The sequence below is a fragment of the Suricata suricatta genome, chromosome 12 (assembly GCF_006229205.1).
Source record: "Suricata suricatta isolate VVHF042 chromosome 12, meerkat_22Aug2017_6uvM2_HiC, whole genome shotgun sequence".
Lineage (NCBI taxonomy): Eukaryota > Metazoa > Chordata > Mammalia > Carnivora > Herpestidae > Suricata > Suricata suricatta.
The window spans coordinates 19,728,844-19,743,333 of NC_043711.1; the positions used below are offsets into that span (position 1 = coordinate 19,728,844).

General features: G+C 37.9%; 1 protein-coding gene across 13 annotated transcripts in view; it reads right to left on the minus strand.

Moving 5' to 3' along the window:
* Positions 1 to 14,490, minus strand: part of DCAF1 (DDB1 and CUL4 associated factor 1) — a 73,547-nt gene that overhangs the window by 57,142 nt on the left and 1,915 nt on the right. For all 13 annotated transcript variants that reach the window (XR_003900691.1, XR_003900693.1, XR_003900694.1 and 10 more), the window contains exons 2-4: positions 9,101 to 9,218; positions 2,966 to 3,042; positions 730 to 803 (exon numbers count right to left, since the gene is read on the minus strand). Coding sequence is in view for 5 of the 13 variants with exons in the window: in XM_029916018.1 (XP_029771878.1) it covers positions 730 to 803; positions 2,966 to 3,042; positions 9,101 to 9,210 (261 nt within the window). In the remaining 8 variants the exon portion in view is untranslated. The remainder of the gene's footprint in view (positions 1 to 729; positions 804 to 2,965; positions 3,043 to 9,100; positions 9,219 to 14,490) is intronic.

Here is a 14,490-nt window from a genome sequence, read left to right on the forward strand (position 1 = left end):
TCAAAGATTACAAAAATATTTTAAAGGTAAGATCATTCCTATTTTATAGATTAGGAAAATAAATCTTGGAAAAAAATGAAGTTTAGAGAGGCTTAATATACCTCAAGATCAAACTGTTAGTGAACAATGAAGTGCATTTAAACCCAAAACATGGACCCCAAAGCCCATGCTCTCAAGGATCATGCAATTCAGCCTCCAAAAACAAACCTAACAGCTACAACTTACTGAACAATTACTATGTCTCAGGCCCTGTGAATGCTATATATATCCCCCCATTTACATCTTAACAGCCCTGAGTTAGAAAAGGTATCTTTCCCTACCCATGCCCACTGCACATACCACAGTGTCAGTGCAGAATCATACCTCATATACATCACTGAGTTTTCTATTCAGAAACTCAAGAAAATGTCTATATTCCCAAACTCAAAATCATTTTGCCCAAAGATAAGCACAGATGCCCTAGGAGTCCTTGTCATATTCAACCATCCAAAGTACACACCAAAGAGAAAACACCTTGGCCACAACTAGGACTCTGGTAAGAAAGAAATCCATGATGACTCTTAGCTTGTTGAACCAATACCAAACAAACAAACAAACAAACAAAAAACCTACCCACCCACTCTATTCCCAACTTTGTAAAGACCTCAAGAGAAAGCAAAGTATTTATAAACAATAAAGGTATAGCAACCACTGATGATAATCTCTAAGAAAAGTAAGAAGCAAACCTACTGCATTCATGAAATCATCATTCTTGAAGAGTATTCTCAGCAAGTGGCCCAGCATACACTCTGGATCAGCTCGACCTACCAAAAGAAGAGGGGAGGAACAAACAAAGGAATGAGTAAGTCATCCCAGTCAAGCAACTCAGACCTCTGGAAAGGCACCTGGGTGGTTACAAGTACCGTTAAAATGCCAGCAAAAATAAACAGAAACAAAGAAAAATTCTTTTGATGAATCAGATTTCATAAGAAACATTCTCTAAAATTAAAAGTGACAATACAAAAACTTGAGACACTGCTCTCTAACTTTCCCGTCTCCCAGCACATTGCCTACACAGCCATGCTAAATTAAGTAAATGTGCACTAGACCCAGACCAGCATTACTAAGAGTATACAAGGTCTAAAAAAGAATCATAAAGGAGGCTAAGAGAAAGAAAACCCCTGATTTCCCAGCCAGGTTAAGGTAGAAAGCACAACTTTTTCTGATGGATGGCCTGGAGGGGATAAGACTCCAAATCTAATCTCTTTTTCAACTATACACTAAAAGTAGCAGAAATGCATCCTCAAACCTGTAATGATACTCCAGGTTGTGGGAGCAGGGCACAGGAATGGAATCCCATAAAGTAATCACCAACTCTAAAGATATGGTAAGTTTGGCCATCTTAACTTCTGAGCTCCTGGGGAAAGAAAGGCCAGGAACCCAGGATCTACTCAATACACAAGACTAAAGATAAAAGAATTAATGACTGGTAGAATTATTGGTTTTTAAAACAGATACCATCTATTTTAATTTTCCTTTAAGATCATTAGAGTGGCAAATTTAGTCAAACTCAAAATACAATTTAGGATGAAGAAAAGATGTGACCCACTGCTACAAAGTTTCTACCAAGTTGTAATCAATATTCCAAAGTAAATCACAAAAAGAAAAGTTACAGAATGGTATCATAAAAACTAGATGAAGACCTCAAATTACATAACCTCCTGTTAATAAATGACAAAACTGACACCCTCATTTTTATTAATAGAAATTATATCTAATAATGTAAGAGGTAGGGAGGAAAAAATTGTCTTTAAAATCTCCTACTGAAAACTGTATCAATCATCATTCTGTCTCTCCCTTCTTCTCATTACCATTTTATCCTTTCCAAGGCCCTTCCAAGGTCACTAAGCATGATCATCTCTCTTTTAATTCCTTTCATCTCCCCATAAGTTAACTTCTTCTCTCACATTCACATTTGTACTTCTTTATGCTCTGATTGCCTTACTGAAGGTAAGAGTTAAATAGGTGAACAGCCCTCCAAAGTCACAAGTGAGGATGTCTAGGACAAGAGCAACAGGTAACATCACATAAATAACTGGACACTCAATTTCAAATGCCTAGCCTACTTACATTTGAGAACAAAAGTCTAGGAAATAGAAATAAACCTGTACCATTCAGGTGGGTATACAATGTTCTCATTTTCACAAGTCCCACTCATTCGCATCTCTCTCCACACAAACAATAGCTCTTTTTTCCACAAAGGACTGCTTCTCACTTTACACAGAGAAAGGTTGATTTAAGCTTTCCCACTGGTACTCTACCTTAGAGAAAACATAAAATGGCAAAGTCTCAAGTCTCATATAGTTCTGTATCATACCAAATTCTATGCTAAAGCAGACTGGATTGTCATAGATCTAATTAGCCCAAAATAAAACCAAATTAACATGAAATGGCATACGTTAGCTGCTGAGTTACTAAAGCAGACATCAAGAAACCTATTTATTATTCAAGGTTCCAGTTTCATAACTAAAAGCAAGGCATTGAATGTATTTTCAACTAAATTTCCTCATTAGTAAAGGATAATTATCCCTTTTACTCAAATACTCCAAGTTCATAACTGTTTCAAACTTGTGTGAAAAACTAAGGCACAGAGAGTAAACTCTTCTGGGTTAAAACTCAGAAAAGGAGAACATTTTTTCTCTTTTTAAGTAATCACACCAAAGGAGTCAATTTGGTATGATTGACTACCTAATTTAGCTCCTTAGTTATCTTCTATTTGATATGTAAATATTACAAAGATTTCCATTTTTCCAGCGATTTATTTTTCCTTATTACCCCCACCTTGAGCAATACTTTAACAATTAGATGGTCTTAAAACTTAGCATGAAAGATGCTATTTCAATTTTAAATTTTCCTATTAAGCTATCTTTTTTTTTTGTTGTTTACAAGAAAATTAGAACCAGGCTTAAGAGAACACAGGTCTCACCAGGATGTCGGTCATCAAATGGGTCTGGATCTCCCTTACGATATTCTTCAGTTTCTTTTTCAATCAATTCAGACATCCTAGCACAAAGGGAAGACAGGGTCAACTCTAGACAAGCATACAAAAAAAAATGTACCATCACCTACTATAGTCAATTCAACAAAATGTAAAATAAAAGTAAAAACTTAGAAAAAAGATATTTTCCTAATGAACACAGAGCTAAATAAAACAATGTCCACTCCCAAATTCATTCTTCTCTCCACTTTCCTGTCTCAAAAAAAATTGGACTACCATCCCCTCAGGAGCCAAAAAACCTAGGAATCACTAAACCTTCTCTTTCTCCTCACTCCCACAACAATTCCTGTTGGTACTACCTACAAAGTATCTCCTGACTTCAGTCTTTTTTTTTTAAGTTTTATTTATTTTGAGACAGAAAGAACGCAATCAGAGAGAGAGGGAGAGAGAGAGAATCCCAAGTAAGTGTCAGTGTGGAGCCCAAATTCAAGAACCATGAGATCATGACCTGAGCCAAAATCAAGTCGGGCCCTTAACCAACTGAGCCACCCAGCACCCCTCAATCATTTCTTTAAATCTTGACCACTCCTGGGGTGCCTGGGTGGCTCAGTTGGTTAACCATCTGACTTTGGCTCAGGTCATGGTCTCTCAGCTCATGAATTTGAGCCACACGTGGGGTTCTGTGCTGACAGCTCAGAGCCTGGCACCTGCTTCGGATTCTGTGCCTCCCTCTCTCTCTCTCTGCACCTCCCCCACTTGTGCGCGCACACTCTCTCTCTCTCTCTCTCTCTCTCTCTCTCAAAAATAAACATTAAAAAAATTTAATAAAAATAAATAAATCTTGACCATTCCTATCCTTGCCAGAACACCATCATCAAATGACTGAACCACCTTTTCCCCAACTTCCTGCTTCAATGTTTGACTATTCATTCTCCAACTTCCAACAACTTACCACAGTAACTTCAATTAGACCCAAGTACTACTATGGCTTATACTAATCCAGCTTCTGTCAGCATCTCTGACTTCTACTCTGCATTCCATTTAAAAGGCTTCAGTCACATGATCTTCTCTGCTCTTCAGAGAGTTCAAGTTCACAGTTGTTTCAGGGACAAACTGCTGTTACTTCAACCTGTGATATATCCCCCCTACCCCCACTCCTAAGCACCCACCTGTACCCCAAGCAATCACTCATCTGCTCTCTCTCATCACAGATTAGTTTTGCCTGTACTAAAATTTCATACATATGGAATCATTTACACTCTTTTTTATGACTGGTTTCTTTAGCCCAGCATATTTTGAGTGATCCATGTTATTTATTACATGTATCAATAATCTTTTTGTATTCATGCCTTCTTTTTGAAATAAGAAAAATCACATTTTGAATACCCTAAGAAACAATGATATTTTAACCTATTGTAATGACAATCAAATACAAGGCTATTATTACACTCCCCAATATCTGTCATGCTCTGTCCTAACTCAAACTCTCCTATATGCTTTATTTCTACAAAACCGCACTTCCCAGTCTTAAAAGTTAAGCTCCCTGCAAAAACTCTTGCCCACTCTGGCACATTTTTCCCCATTAGGTCTCAAAAAAAAATATTTCTACTTTTTCTACCCTTACCTTTAAACTCTGAAAATTCACTTTGCCACAAAGGGCTGTCACATAAAACAGGTTTAGAATTACATATCATAAGATCTACTAGTATCTTCAGTTGAAACTAAGCAATGTAGCACAGAAATTTAAAAACATGGATTCTGGAGCCAGATGGCTAAGGTTCAAATCATACCTTTTCCACTGTGCGTGACTTTGATCAAGTTATTTAGCATTTCTGTGCCTCATCTATAAAATAAGGGGAATAGTTCCTACCTTAGAGAGTTTCCTTGAGGTTTAAAATATGTACTTTGCTTTCAACAAAGCCTGACATGTAAGAGCTAGTTAAATGTGGTAACAATGAAAAATGAGAATCAAAAAACAAACAAAAACAATTTAAGGTAGATTTGACTGAAATGGGCCAAGAAGGAGTCTTACGGAGGCAGTATTCATGTTTTTTTTAATAGATTATTGCCAAGCTGGTTTCCATAGAACACCCAGTGCTCTTCCCCACAAGCGCTCCCCTCCATGACCATTACCCTCCTTCCCCTTTCCCCCTCCCTCTTCAGCCCACAATTTGTTTTCAGTAGTCAAGAGTCTCTCATGATTTGCTTCCCTCCCTCTCCCTAACTTCCCCCCCACTTCCCCTTCCTATGGTCCCGTTAGGTTTCTCCTGTTAGATCTATAAGTGAAAACATATGGTATCTGTCCTTCTCTGCCTGACTTATTTCGCTTAGCATTACACCCTCGAGTTCCATCCACGTTGCTACAAATGGCCAGATTTCATTCTTTCTCATTGCCATGTAGTATTCCATATATACCACATCTTCTTGATCCACTCATCTGTTGATGGACATTTAGGCTCTTTCCATGATTTGGCTATTGTTGAAAGTGCTGCTATGAACATTGGGGTACATGTGCCCCTCTGCATCAGCACTTCTGTATCCCTTGGGTAGATCCCCAGCAGTGCTATTGCTGGGTCATAGGGAAGTTCTACGGTTAATTTTTTGAGGAACCTCCACACTGTTTTCCAGAGTGGCTGCACCAGTTTACATTCCCACCAACAGTGTAGGAGGGTGCCTGTTTCTCCACATCCTTGCCAGCATCTATAGTCTCTTGATTTGTTCATTTTAGCCACTCTGACCAGTGTGAGGTGGTATCTCAGTGTGGTTTTGATTTGTATTTCCCTGATGATGAGTGACACTGAGTACTCATGTTCTTTAACATAATATAGGTGATAGTTTTGAAAGTAAAAAATCCATTAAGCAGAGTACAGTACATGTCTCAATAATATAAAAAAAAAACAACAACCATAGAATTTGGGTAACACTCATATAGCTTGGCCCAATTCCAGTCCCTTTCACAGAATCAAGTCAAAGGCTTAACTATAAATAAAATAACATAAATAGTAAATGAAAAATCAAAGATAAAAAAAACATGTATTTTTCTTAGGAAAATTGCCCAAAAAAAGCTCTGAAAGTTGTGACAAATAAGAGGCATGCCTGAAATTCATTTGCTGTTCATGGAATATACCAAAACACCCAAAACATGCAGTCAGTTGAAGTGGCCATAAAGGAGAGACCAGACATGTGAAAGAACTTCAGGAAATATCCAGTGAACTACCATACCCACAATTTGGATGATGGGAACTGCCCCTTTCAAAAATATTATACTTTTCCAAGTCCTACCAGCTCTTAAACTTTCTGTCTAACCTTGAAGGTCCTTAAAGATCTTGCTCCATGTTAACTTTATTTTCCATTCCTACCTTACATTTCCCCTTTACTCTGGGCCCTTTCCTCACTGCCACAAAAACATGCCTCAGTTCCTTCTCCCCCCTTGATGCTTTTTTCAGTTAAATTTTTCACTTTTCTGCTTGTTTTTCTGCTTTTCATCAAGCTATATCTACCATATTTTAAGTCTCTATTCCAGAAAAACTTTTACCACCTCCTGTACCGGAAAACCAACTGGAATTAGGTGTTAAAATCCAAAATTCTAAGTTTAGGTTTCCACTGTCTATGTTGTCTTTTGCAAGTAGCTCCACGGAAGGCTGCCACTTAACAATGTAGCTCTCAGTGATACTTTTAGTGACAAAGGAGGAAACTGAGTTTCAGGGAAGTGTCTGACAGTTCCAACACACAAAAGGTCCTCAAATATTTATTGAGTGAATAAGAGAAACTGACTCATTCAAGTTTTTTCCATACTCGTAAATGTTGCAATATTAAAGAACTATACTGCCCAATTAAACAACTCATTATGTATTATTTTGTACTACTATGCATTGTTTCATATCTGTTAGTTGCCTCGCAGATGTTGATCTTCTCGAAGACAGAGCCCCTCTATTTAGGCTTTGCATTACTGAATATCATAGCACAGTGACAAAGTGAAGGGTCACATATGATCATGAATGTGAAATATTCTTGAAAATAAAACATTGAGTATCTTTACTATTAGGTACTCAATAAACATTTTTTCCAATTAGGTGAATCTAACACTAACATTATTAACCCTATTTATGATTCTCTCCTTTTATGGACTATTATACCAACAGTCCACATTTTAACTGCACAATACTTAGATTCTTTAGTTTACTGTGGCTGCATTTCAAGTATCTTGTGATCAGTAATTCCTAATCTCCAATGCCTCTACAAATTAAAATCCACTTTCCACCAGTCAGCAATAATCCTGTTCCTAAAAAATAAATAAACTGCACTTTTCACAAGTTCCCCATGTATCAAGAGCAACAAAGCATTTCTCCCTGTTTAAACTTTCAAAGGATCATAGTTCCCTTTATTCCTATAGAATAGATCATTACATAAACAAAAGGCTTTTTTTCTCTGCTGTATCAAAGGTTACAGGTTAAAGATCCCCATGTTCCAGGGACCTCCTTAGAAAAACCATGGGCATCCCTCTCCAGCCTTTATTTTTCATTCTCCTGTTTAATACAATCATTTAGTAAAATTATGCCCCACATAGTTACTATGTACCAGGCATGCACAAGTTATTGTCTAAGAAGACACCAATAAAAACGTGTAGTACCGGTCTTTAAAAAACTTATAATTTAGTAAAGTGACACGTGCAAAAAAAAAAAAAAAAAAAAAAAGAATTATAGTACAATGTGATTAGAGTTAAAATGAGAGGAATTATAATTATACCACATTTTATTAAGTGGGTGGGTATGTGCATATACACACATACATATACATACATATGAATGACAAAGTATTATAAGAAGAAAAAATGGAGCCCAAACCTGAGAATGTCAAAGTCAGAGAAGGTTTTTTACACATGATTCTCAAATTGATTCTTTGCCAGACAGAAAGACACACCAAAGAAAGGCATTTCAGTCCAAATGAATAGCAAGTGTAAAGGTTCACAGACATTACAAAATATGGGACTACTCCTTACTGAAAGAGACTAATACTGTGAGACAGAAAAGGAAGTGAGGGCCAAATTATAAATGGCTTCCTAGGCACTCTTAAAAGTTTATATTTTATTCTGTAGGAAAACTTGAGTCAGAGAAGAATTATGATCCAAGATATAAAAATCAGATTTGTATTTAGAAAGAGGACTCTTTCAGCCCAGAGGAGGATGTATTAGAAGAGGAGGATGTATTAGATGGAGAGAAAATTCAAAGTGCCTAAGAAGCCTGTCAAGACATGATCAATAACTAATGAAGGATATGGTAAGGGGGAATGGGGAAGAAGAAAAAGCAGATATCCTCAGGGCTTGGGGACTAAAGTGTGCTAGCAGAGGAATACACTGGGGAGATGGTTTTCAGGTTTTTAGTTTGAAACTATGTACACTCAGCAGAGAATACAAAAGCACAAACTGTGAAAGAGGAAAGAGGCAGAATGAATTATGATAAGCTCTATTAGATATGGTATATTTCAGGTGTCTGTGAATAGCCAGGAAAAGAGGTGTACACCAACCAGCTAAGAAAAAGATCTGAAATTTTTAAAAAGAGAGATCTGAAGCAGAAGATTTTAAAGTGAACCTAAGAAAAAGGTTTTAAACCATGTACAGGAATAAAACTATCTAGGTAGAATAATCAGGGTGAGGAGAAAAGAGTACCAAGATTGAACCCTAAGACTGAAACACAGACAAGAGAAGAATCTAAGAAAGAGAATAAGAACTGCCTCAGAGGAAAGGTAAGAAATTTAAAGAGCTTCAAGAAGTAGTGAGATAAAGCTGATTTAGAATTCAGTCAAGATAAAAATGTTCCCCTACTACTCTCCAATTTTTCCTTTTTAAAATGAATTTTTATATTTTTTTATTTTTATTTTTATTTTTGTGAGAGAGAGAGAGAGAGAGAGAAAGCGTGAGCAGGGGAGGGTCAGAGAGAGAGGGAGATACAGAATCTGAACCAGGCTCCAGGCTCTGAGCTAGCTGTCAGCACTGAGCCTGGTGTGGGGCTCGAACCCACAAACCATGAGATCATGACCTGAGCTGAAGCCAGACGCTCAACCAACTGAGCCATCCAGGGGCCCCTTAAAACGAATTTTTAAAAAAACATAATTGTTCATTCGTACCTGGTAAGGATAGGTACCATGTCCTGCCCACTGCCATGTTCCTTTTCCCACTGCTCCAGCAGGGTAGTGAGCTCAGCTTTGGAGTCCACATGCACCGCTACTGTAGTCATGACTTGGCCTAAGGAATCAAAAATTTAAATAGACACATGAATACAGGCTAATAAACCGGACATACTTCCTACAGTGAGAAAGGGGGAAAGGTGGGATGAGCAAGCAACAAAAACTTAACTCTGAGACTCCCTCAGATAAATTTTATTAGTGGTATAGTGGGAAACCCAGCATCGGGAGCCAAAATACTCTTCAAGTCCTTTCACCTTCTCCCAACCTTAGTTTGCTCAACTGTCAAATGAAACAAACTGGATCAAAATTGTGATTCTTACCTTTCTAGAATCAGGAATCCCTTTTGAGAATCAGACAAAAAGTTGGGGTCCCTTTCTCCCCTCAAAAATGCATATATCTATATACCACACATACAAAAATCCCTAGACTAGATCTCTGAGGTCCAAAACTTTAAAGCTATATATTTTATTTTGAGAGAGAACAAGAGAGAACATGTGTGCACAAGCAGGGGAGGGACAGAGGCAAGGGGAGTGGGAGAATCCCAAGCAGGCTCCAAGCTATCAGCGCAGAGCCCAATGTGGGGCTCAATCCCATGAACCATGAGAGCATGACCTGAGTTGAAATCAAGGGTCAGACACAACCGACTAAGTCACCCAGGGTCCCTGAAGTTATTTTCTTTTTAATAGAAAGTGTAGCAAAAACTATTCCCCAAAATATTTTGCTTTTATAAGTCTTTGGGGAAAAGTTCTATGAAAGATAAATAATACATTCCTGTCAATTCTTTACAAAAGGCCAAGAACTAAAGTAGATCATTACCAACATGAAAGTTGAAGAGGAGCATTATAAACCCATTTGTCTTTCAGGCTTCTTTCTCTCAAAGCTGATTTCCTAGAAGGAGCATGAAAGAATGGAAAGGCAAAGAAGTTGGTGGTTGAGTGGTCAGCCCACAGATACAGAAGGACAGGGAGCTGAGGACAAGCTTTGAAGGAGATGCCATGAGACATCCACATGAGGAAGACAGGTTTATTTATAAGGGGCTCCAAAAGGGATAAATGAGACTCAAATGTTTAGATGGTTTACAGACCAACTTCTTTGCCAAAATAGTCTTAAGATCAAAATGTCAGACTTGCCCTGCAAAATTTGTATTTTCACAGAAAATAGCAACCATTCTATAAAAACACTTTAACACTAGAAAGGGATTACTATCTGATCCAGAATTATTATTAACTCTTCTAAAGCTATCTACCATAAGACCAAAGGAAATACATGTGAAAAATACCACCAACTCTCTAGAATGTAAATATTTATGGGGTGCCTGCCTGGCTCAGTCAGAGGAGCATGCGAATCTTGATCTTGGGGTCGTGAGTTGGAGCCCCACATTGGGTGCAGAGATTACTTAAATACATTTTTTAAACTTTAAAAGAAAATATAAATATCTGTGTTCAATAAAGTAGCGGCATTTCTAACAGTACACTGTGATTCATGTCACCAAAGGAGACTATTTCCAAACAAAAAAATTTTTTAATTTAGAGTCCTCTTGGGGCACCTGGGTGGCTCAGTCGGTTAAGCCTCCGACTTCGGCTCAGGTCAGATCTCACGTTTGTGGGTTCGAGCCCCGCGTCAGGCTCTGTGCTGACAGCTAGCTCAGAGCCTGGAGCCTGCTTCCGGTTCTGTGTCTCCTCCTCTCTCTGCCCCTCCCCCTCTCATGCTCTGTCTCTCCCTGTATCAAAAAATAAAATAAAACATTAAAAAAAAATTTAGAGTCCTCTTTTCTGCAGAGAAGAATCCACATTTTATTATTTTAACATTTTTATTTTGAGAGAGAGAGATTGCGTGAGCGGATAAGGGGAAGAGGGAGGGAGATAATCCCAAGCAGGCTCTGCAATGTGAGCACAGAGCACAAAACGGGGCTTGAACTCACAAACCGTGAGATCATGATCTGAGCTCAAGTCAGAAACTTAAATGCCTGAGCCACCCAGGTGACTCGAAGAATCCACATTTTTAGTCTTTCTAGCCAGAGTCACAAAAAAGGAAGTACTACAGGTGTGACTAATATGGACCTCTGATATTAACTTGAGAAAACCCAGGCTGTATTTTTTAGTCACCACGAACTATGCATTTAAAATAACTGCATCTGGAATGATTTTAGATTTACAAAAAAATTGCAAAGGCAGTAGAGAGAATTCACATATACCCCTCAACCAGTTCAGTTTCCATAATGCACCATATTACTTTATAGCAGCACAGTGTCAAAATTAAGAAACCCAACACTGAGGGGCACATGAGTGGCTCAACTGGTTATGCATCAGGGACTTTCAGTTCTATGCATTGGCATATATGTCTATCTTAATGTTAGTACCACATTGTTTTAATCACTGTAGCTTTGTAGTAAGTTTTGAAATAAAAAATGTGAGGGGCGCCCGGGTAGCTCAGCTGATTGAGCCCACATTGGGCTCCACAATGAGCAGGAACCCGCTTAAGATTCTCTCTCTCCCTCTTCCTGGCTTGTGCTCTTATCCCGAAAGAAAGACAGACCCAACATTGCTACTTTATCATTAAATAAACTCAACTTGATTCAGATTGCTCAGTCAGATAAGTATCCAACTCTTGATTTCAACTCAGCTCAGTATTCTCCCAGTTTGTAGAATCGAGCCCTGCATTAGGCTCTGTGCTGTTAGCTTGGGATTCTCTCACTCTACCCCTCCCGCTCACGCACACATGCTCTCTCTCAAAACAAACATAAATAAAAAAGAAGAAAATGATGAGTTTTGGCAAGAATGTGGAGAAAATGGAGAGCACACTGCTGGTGGGATCATAGATGGCATAACAACTATGAAAACCAGCTTGGTGCCTCCTCAAAAAGTTTTTTAAAAAGTTAAACAGAGAATCACCATATGACCCAACAATTCCACATTAAAGCATATATGCAAAAGAACTGAAAAAGATATTTGAAGAAATATTTGTACAAATATTCAAAGTTAGCATATTCACAATAACCAAAAGGTGGAAACAATATCCAAAAGACCTTCATCGAAGGATGAGTGGATAAACAAAATGTGGTTACATTCATACAATGCAATATCACTCAGCCATAGAAAGAAATGAAGTACTGATACACGTTAGAGCTGTGTAAGAAAACTGAAAATATGCAGGGCACCTGGGTGGCTCAGCAGGTTAAGCATTCAACTCTTGATTTCAGCTCAGGTCATGAGATCAAGCCCCGCATCAGGCTCCATGCTGATGGTGTGGAGCCTGCTTGGGATTCTCTCTCTCCCCCTCTCTCGCTCTCAAGCTAAATAAATAACACTTTAAAGAAATTGAAAATACACTAAGTGAAAGAAGCCAGACACAAAAGGCCATACATTTTATGATTCTATTTATGCAAAACATCCAGAATAGCTAAATCCATCAGAAACCTGCCTAATGGTTGCCAGGGGCTTGGGATAGGGGGAACATAGAGAGTACAGACTAATGGAAATGGGGTAATGAAAACATCTTGAAACTAAAAGACATTGTTGTAATGGTTGTACAACATTGTTAGTCTACTAAATGCCACTGAATTGAACACTATAAAATGGTTAGTGGTCAATTTATGGTCTGTGAATTTGACCACAATTTTTTTAAGTGGGGGAAAAAAAGGAGGAGGAAATGCCTCTTGGGTAACTTAAATCAACATAGAACATATAAAGGCAAAGTTTAAGGAAAATATTACATTTAATAAAGGTCAACTTAAGGGGCACCTGGGTGGCTCAGTTCAAGAGTTCGAGCCCCACATTAGACTGCTCTCAGCACAGAACCCACTTCAGATCCTCTGTCTCCTTCTCTCTCTGCCCTTCCCTGGCTCACACTCACTCTCCTCTCTCAAAAATATACATTAAAAAAATAATAAAACTAATGGGGTGCCTGGGTGGCTCAGTCAGTTGGGCATCCAACTTCGGCTCAGGTCATGATCTCACAGCTCCTGAGTTGGAGCCCCTCATCAGGCTGTGTGCTGACAGCTCAGAGCCTGGAGCCTACTTAGGATTCTGTCTCCCTCTCTCTCTCTGCCCTTCCCCTGCTTATGCTCTGTTTCTCTCTTCTTCAAAAATAAACATTTATATTTTTTAATAATATTTTTATAAGAAAAAGGTCAACTCAAGGACACTGAAATATTAAATTTTAAAGTTCAATTTAGAAACACATGTATTCTTTTGGCACCATTTTCAAAACTTCCATTTATTTATGTTTATGAATAACTATAACTTTGGGAATAACTTTCACTTGCCCAGGCAAAACTTAAACTTTTAACGGATTAAAATCATATTGTGGTACCTGGGTGGTTCAGTTGGTTGAGTGTCCAACTTCAGCTCAGGTCATGATCTCACAATTCATGAGTTCAAACCCTGCATTGGGCTCTGTGCTGACAGACTAGAGCCCATTTTGGTTTCTGTGTCTCCCTCTCTCTGTCCTTCCCTCCCCTCAAAAATAAACATTAAAAATAATTTTTAAAAAATAATATCAATAATTCATTTTATTATCAACAAGAGACTATCCAATATAAAATGTTAAAGATGCAGTCATCTTGTTATGCACAGGACAGTGAAGGTACGTTATTCAATTCACCATGTTTTAAACCGAGCTCTTTAAGTGGTATACAGAATTTATGGCCTATCCAATATTGACACAATAGTTACCAATTACTGAATATTAACATGGGACAGACATTTGACTAATTTCTAATATTATTCAAATTATAATTTTCATAACCACCTTTTTTTTTTTTTTTACAGATAATAAAATGGGCTCAGAGAAGTCCCAATGACCAAGTCGTACTTGGTAGAAAAGGATTTCAAGCATTCATATGCCAACTCTGTAGATATACCTGTGAGATCTTGGGTCAAGTTATTTAACTTCTCCAAATCTAAATTTCCTTATCTGTAAAGTGGAAATGGTTGTTGCAAGGATTAAATGGCAATAGTGTCCATGAAATGAAATAAAATAAAGGCCCACAAAAAATATGTGGAATGTCTTAAACCTAAAGATTGCCTGCCCAAGTATTTAGGGATGATGTGTCTGCAGCTAACTTCCAAATGGTTCCACAAAATAAGAAACATACACCACACCTATAGAGAAAATATAACAAAATATTAACAATCATTGAATTAGGATGGATAAACAATCATTTGGAATTCTTCATAAAAGTTGAAAAAAATTAAGTATTTTCTTTACTAATTCGAACCCACTCTCAAATATATATCAAATGAGAAAAGCATAGTGTGTGTGCGTGTGTAGGCACTCATGCACAGGACACCTGCCCCTGGAATAAAAGAGCTCTGGAAGAATACACAAGC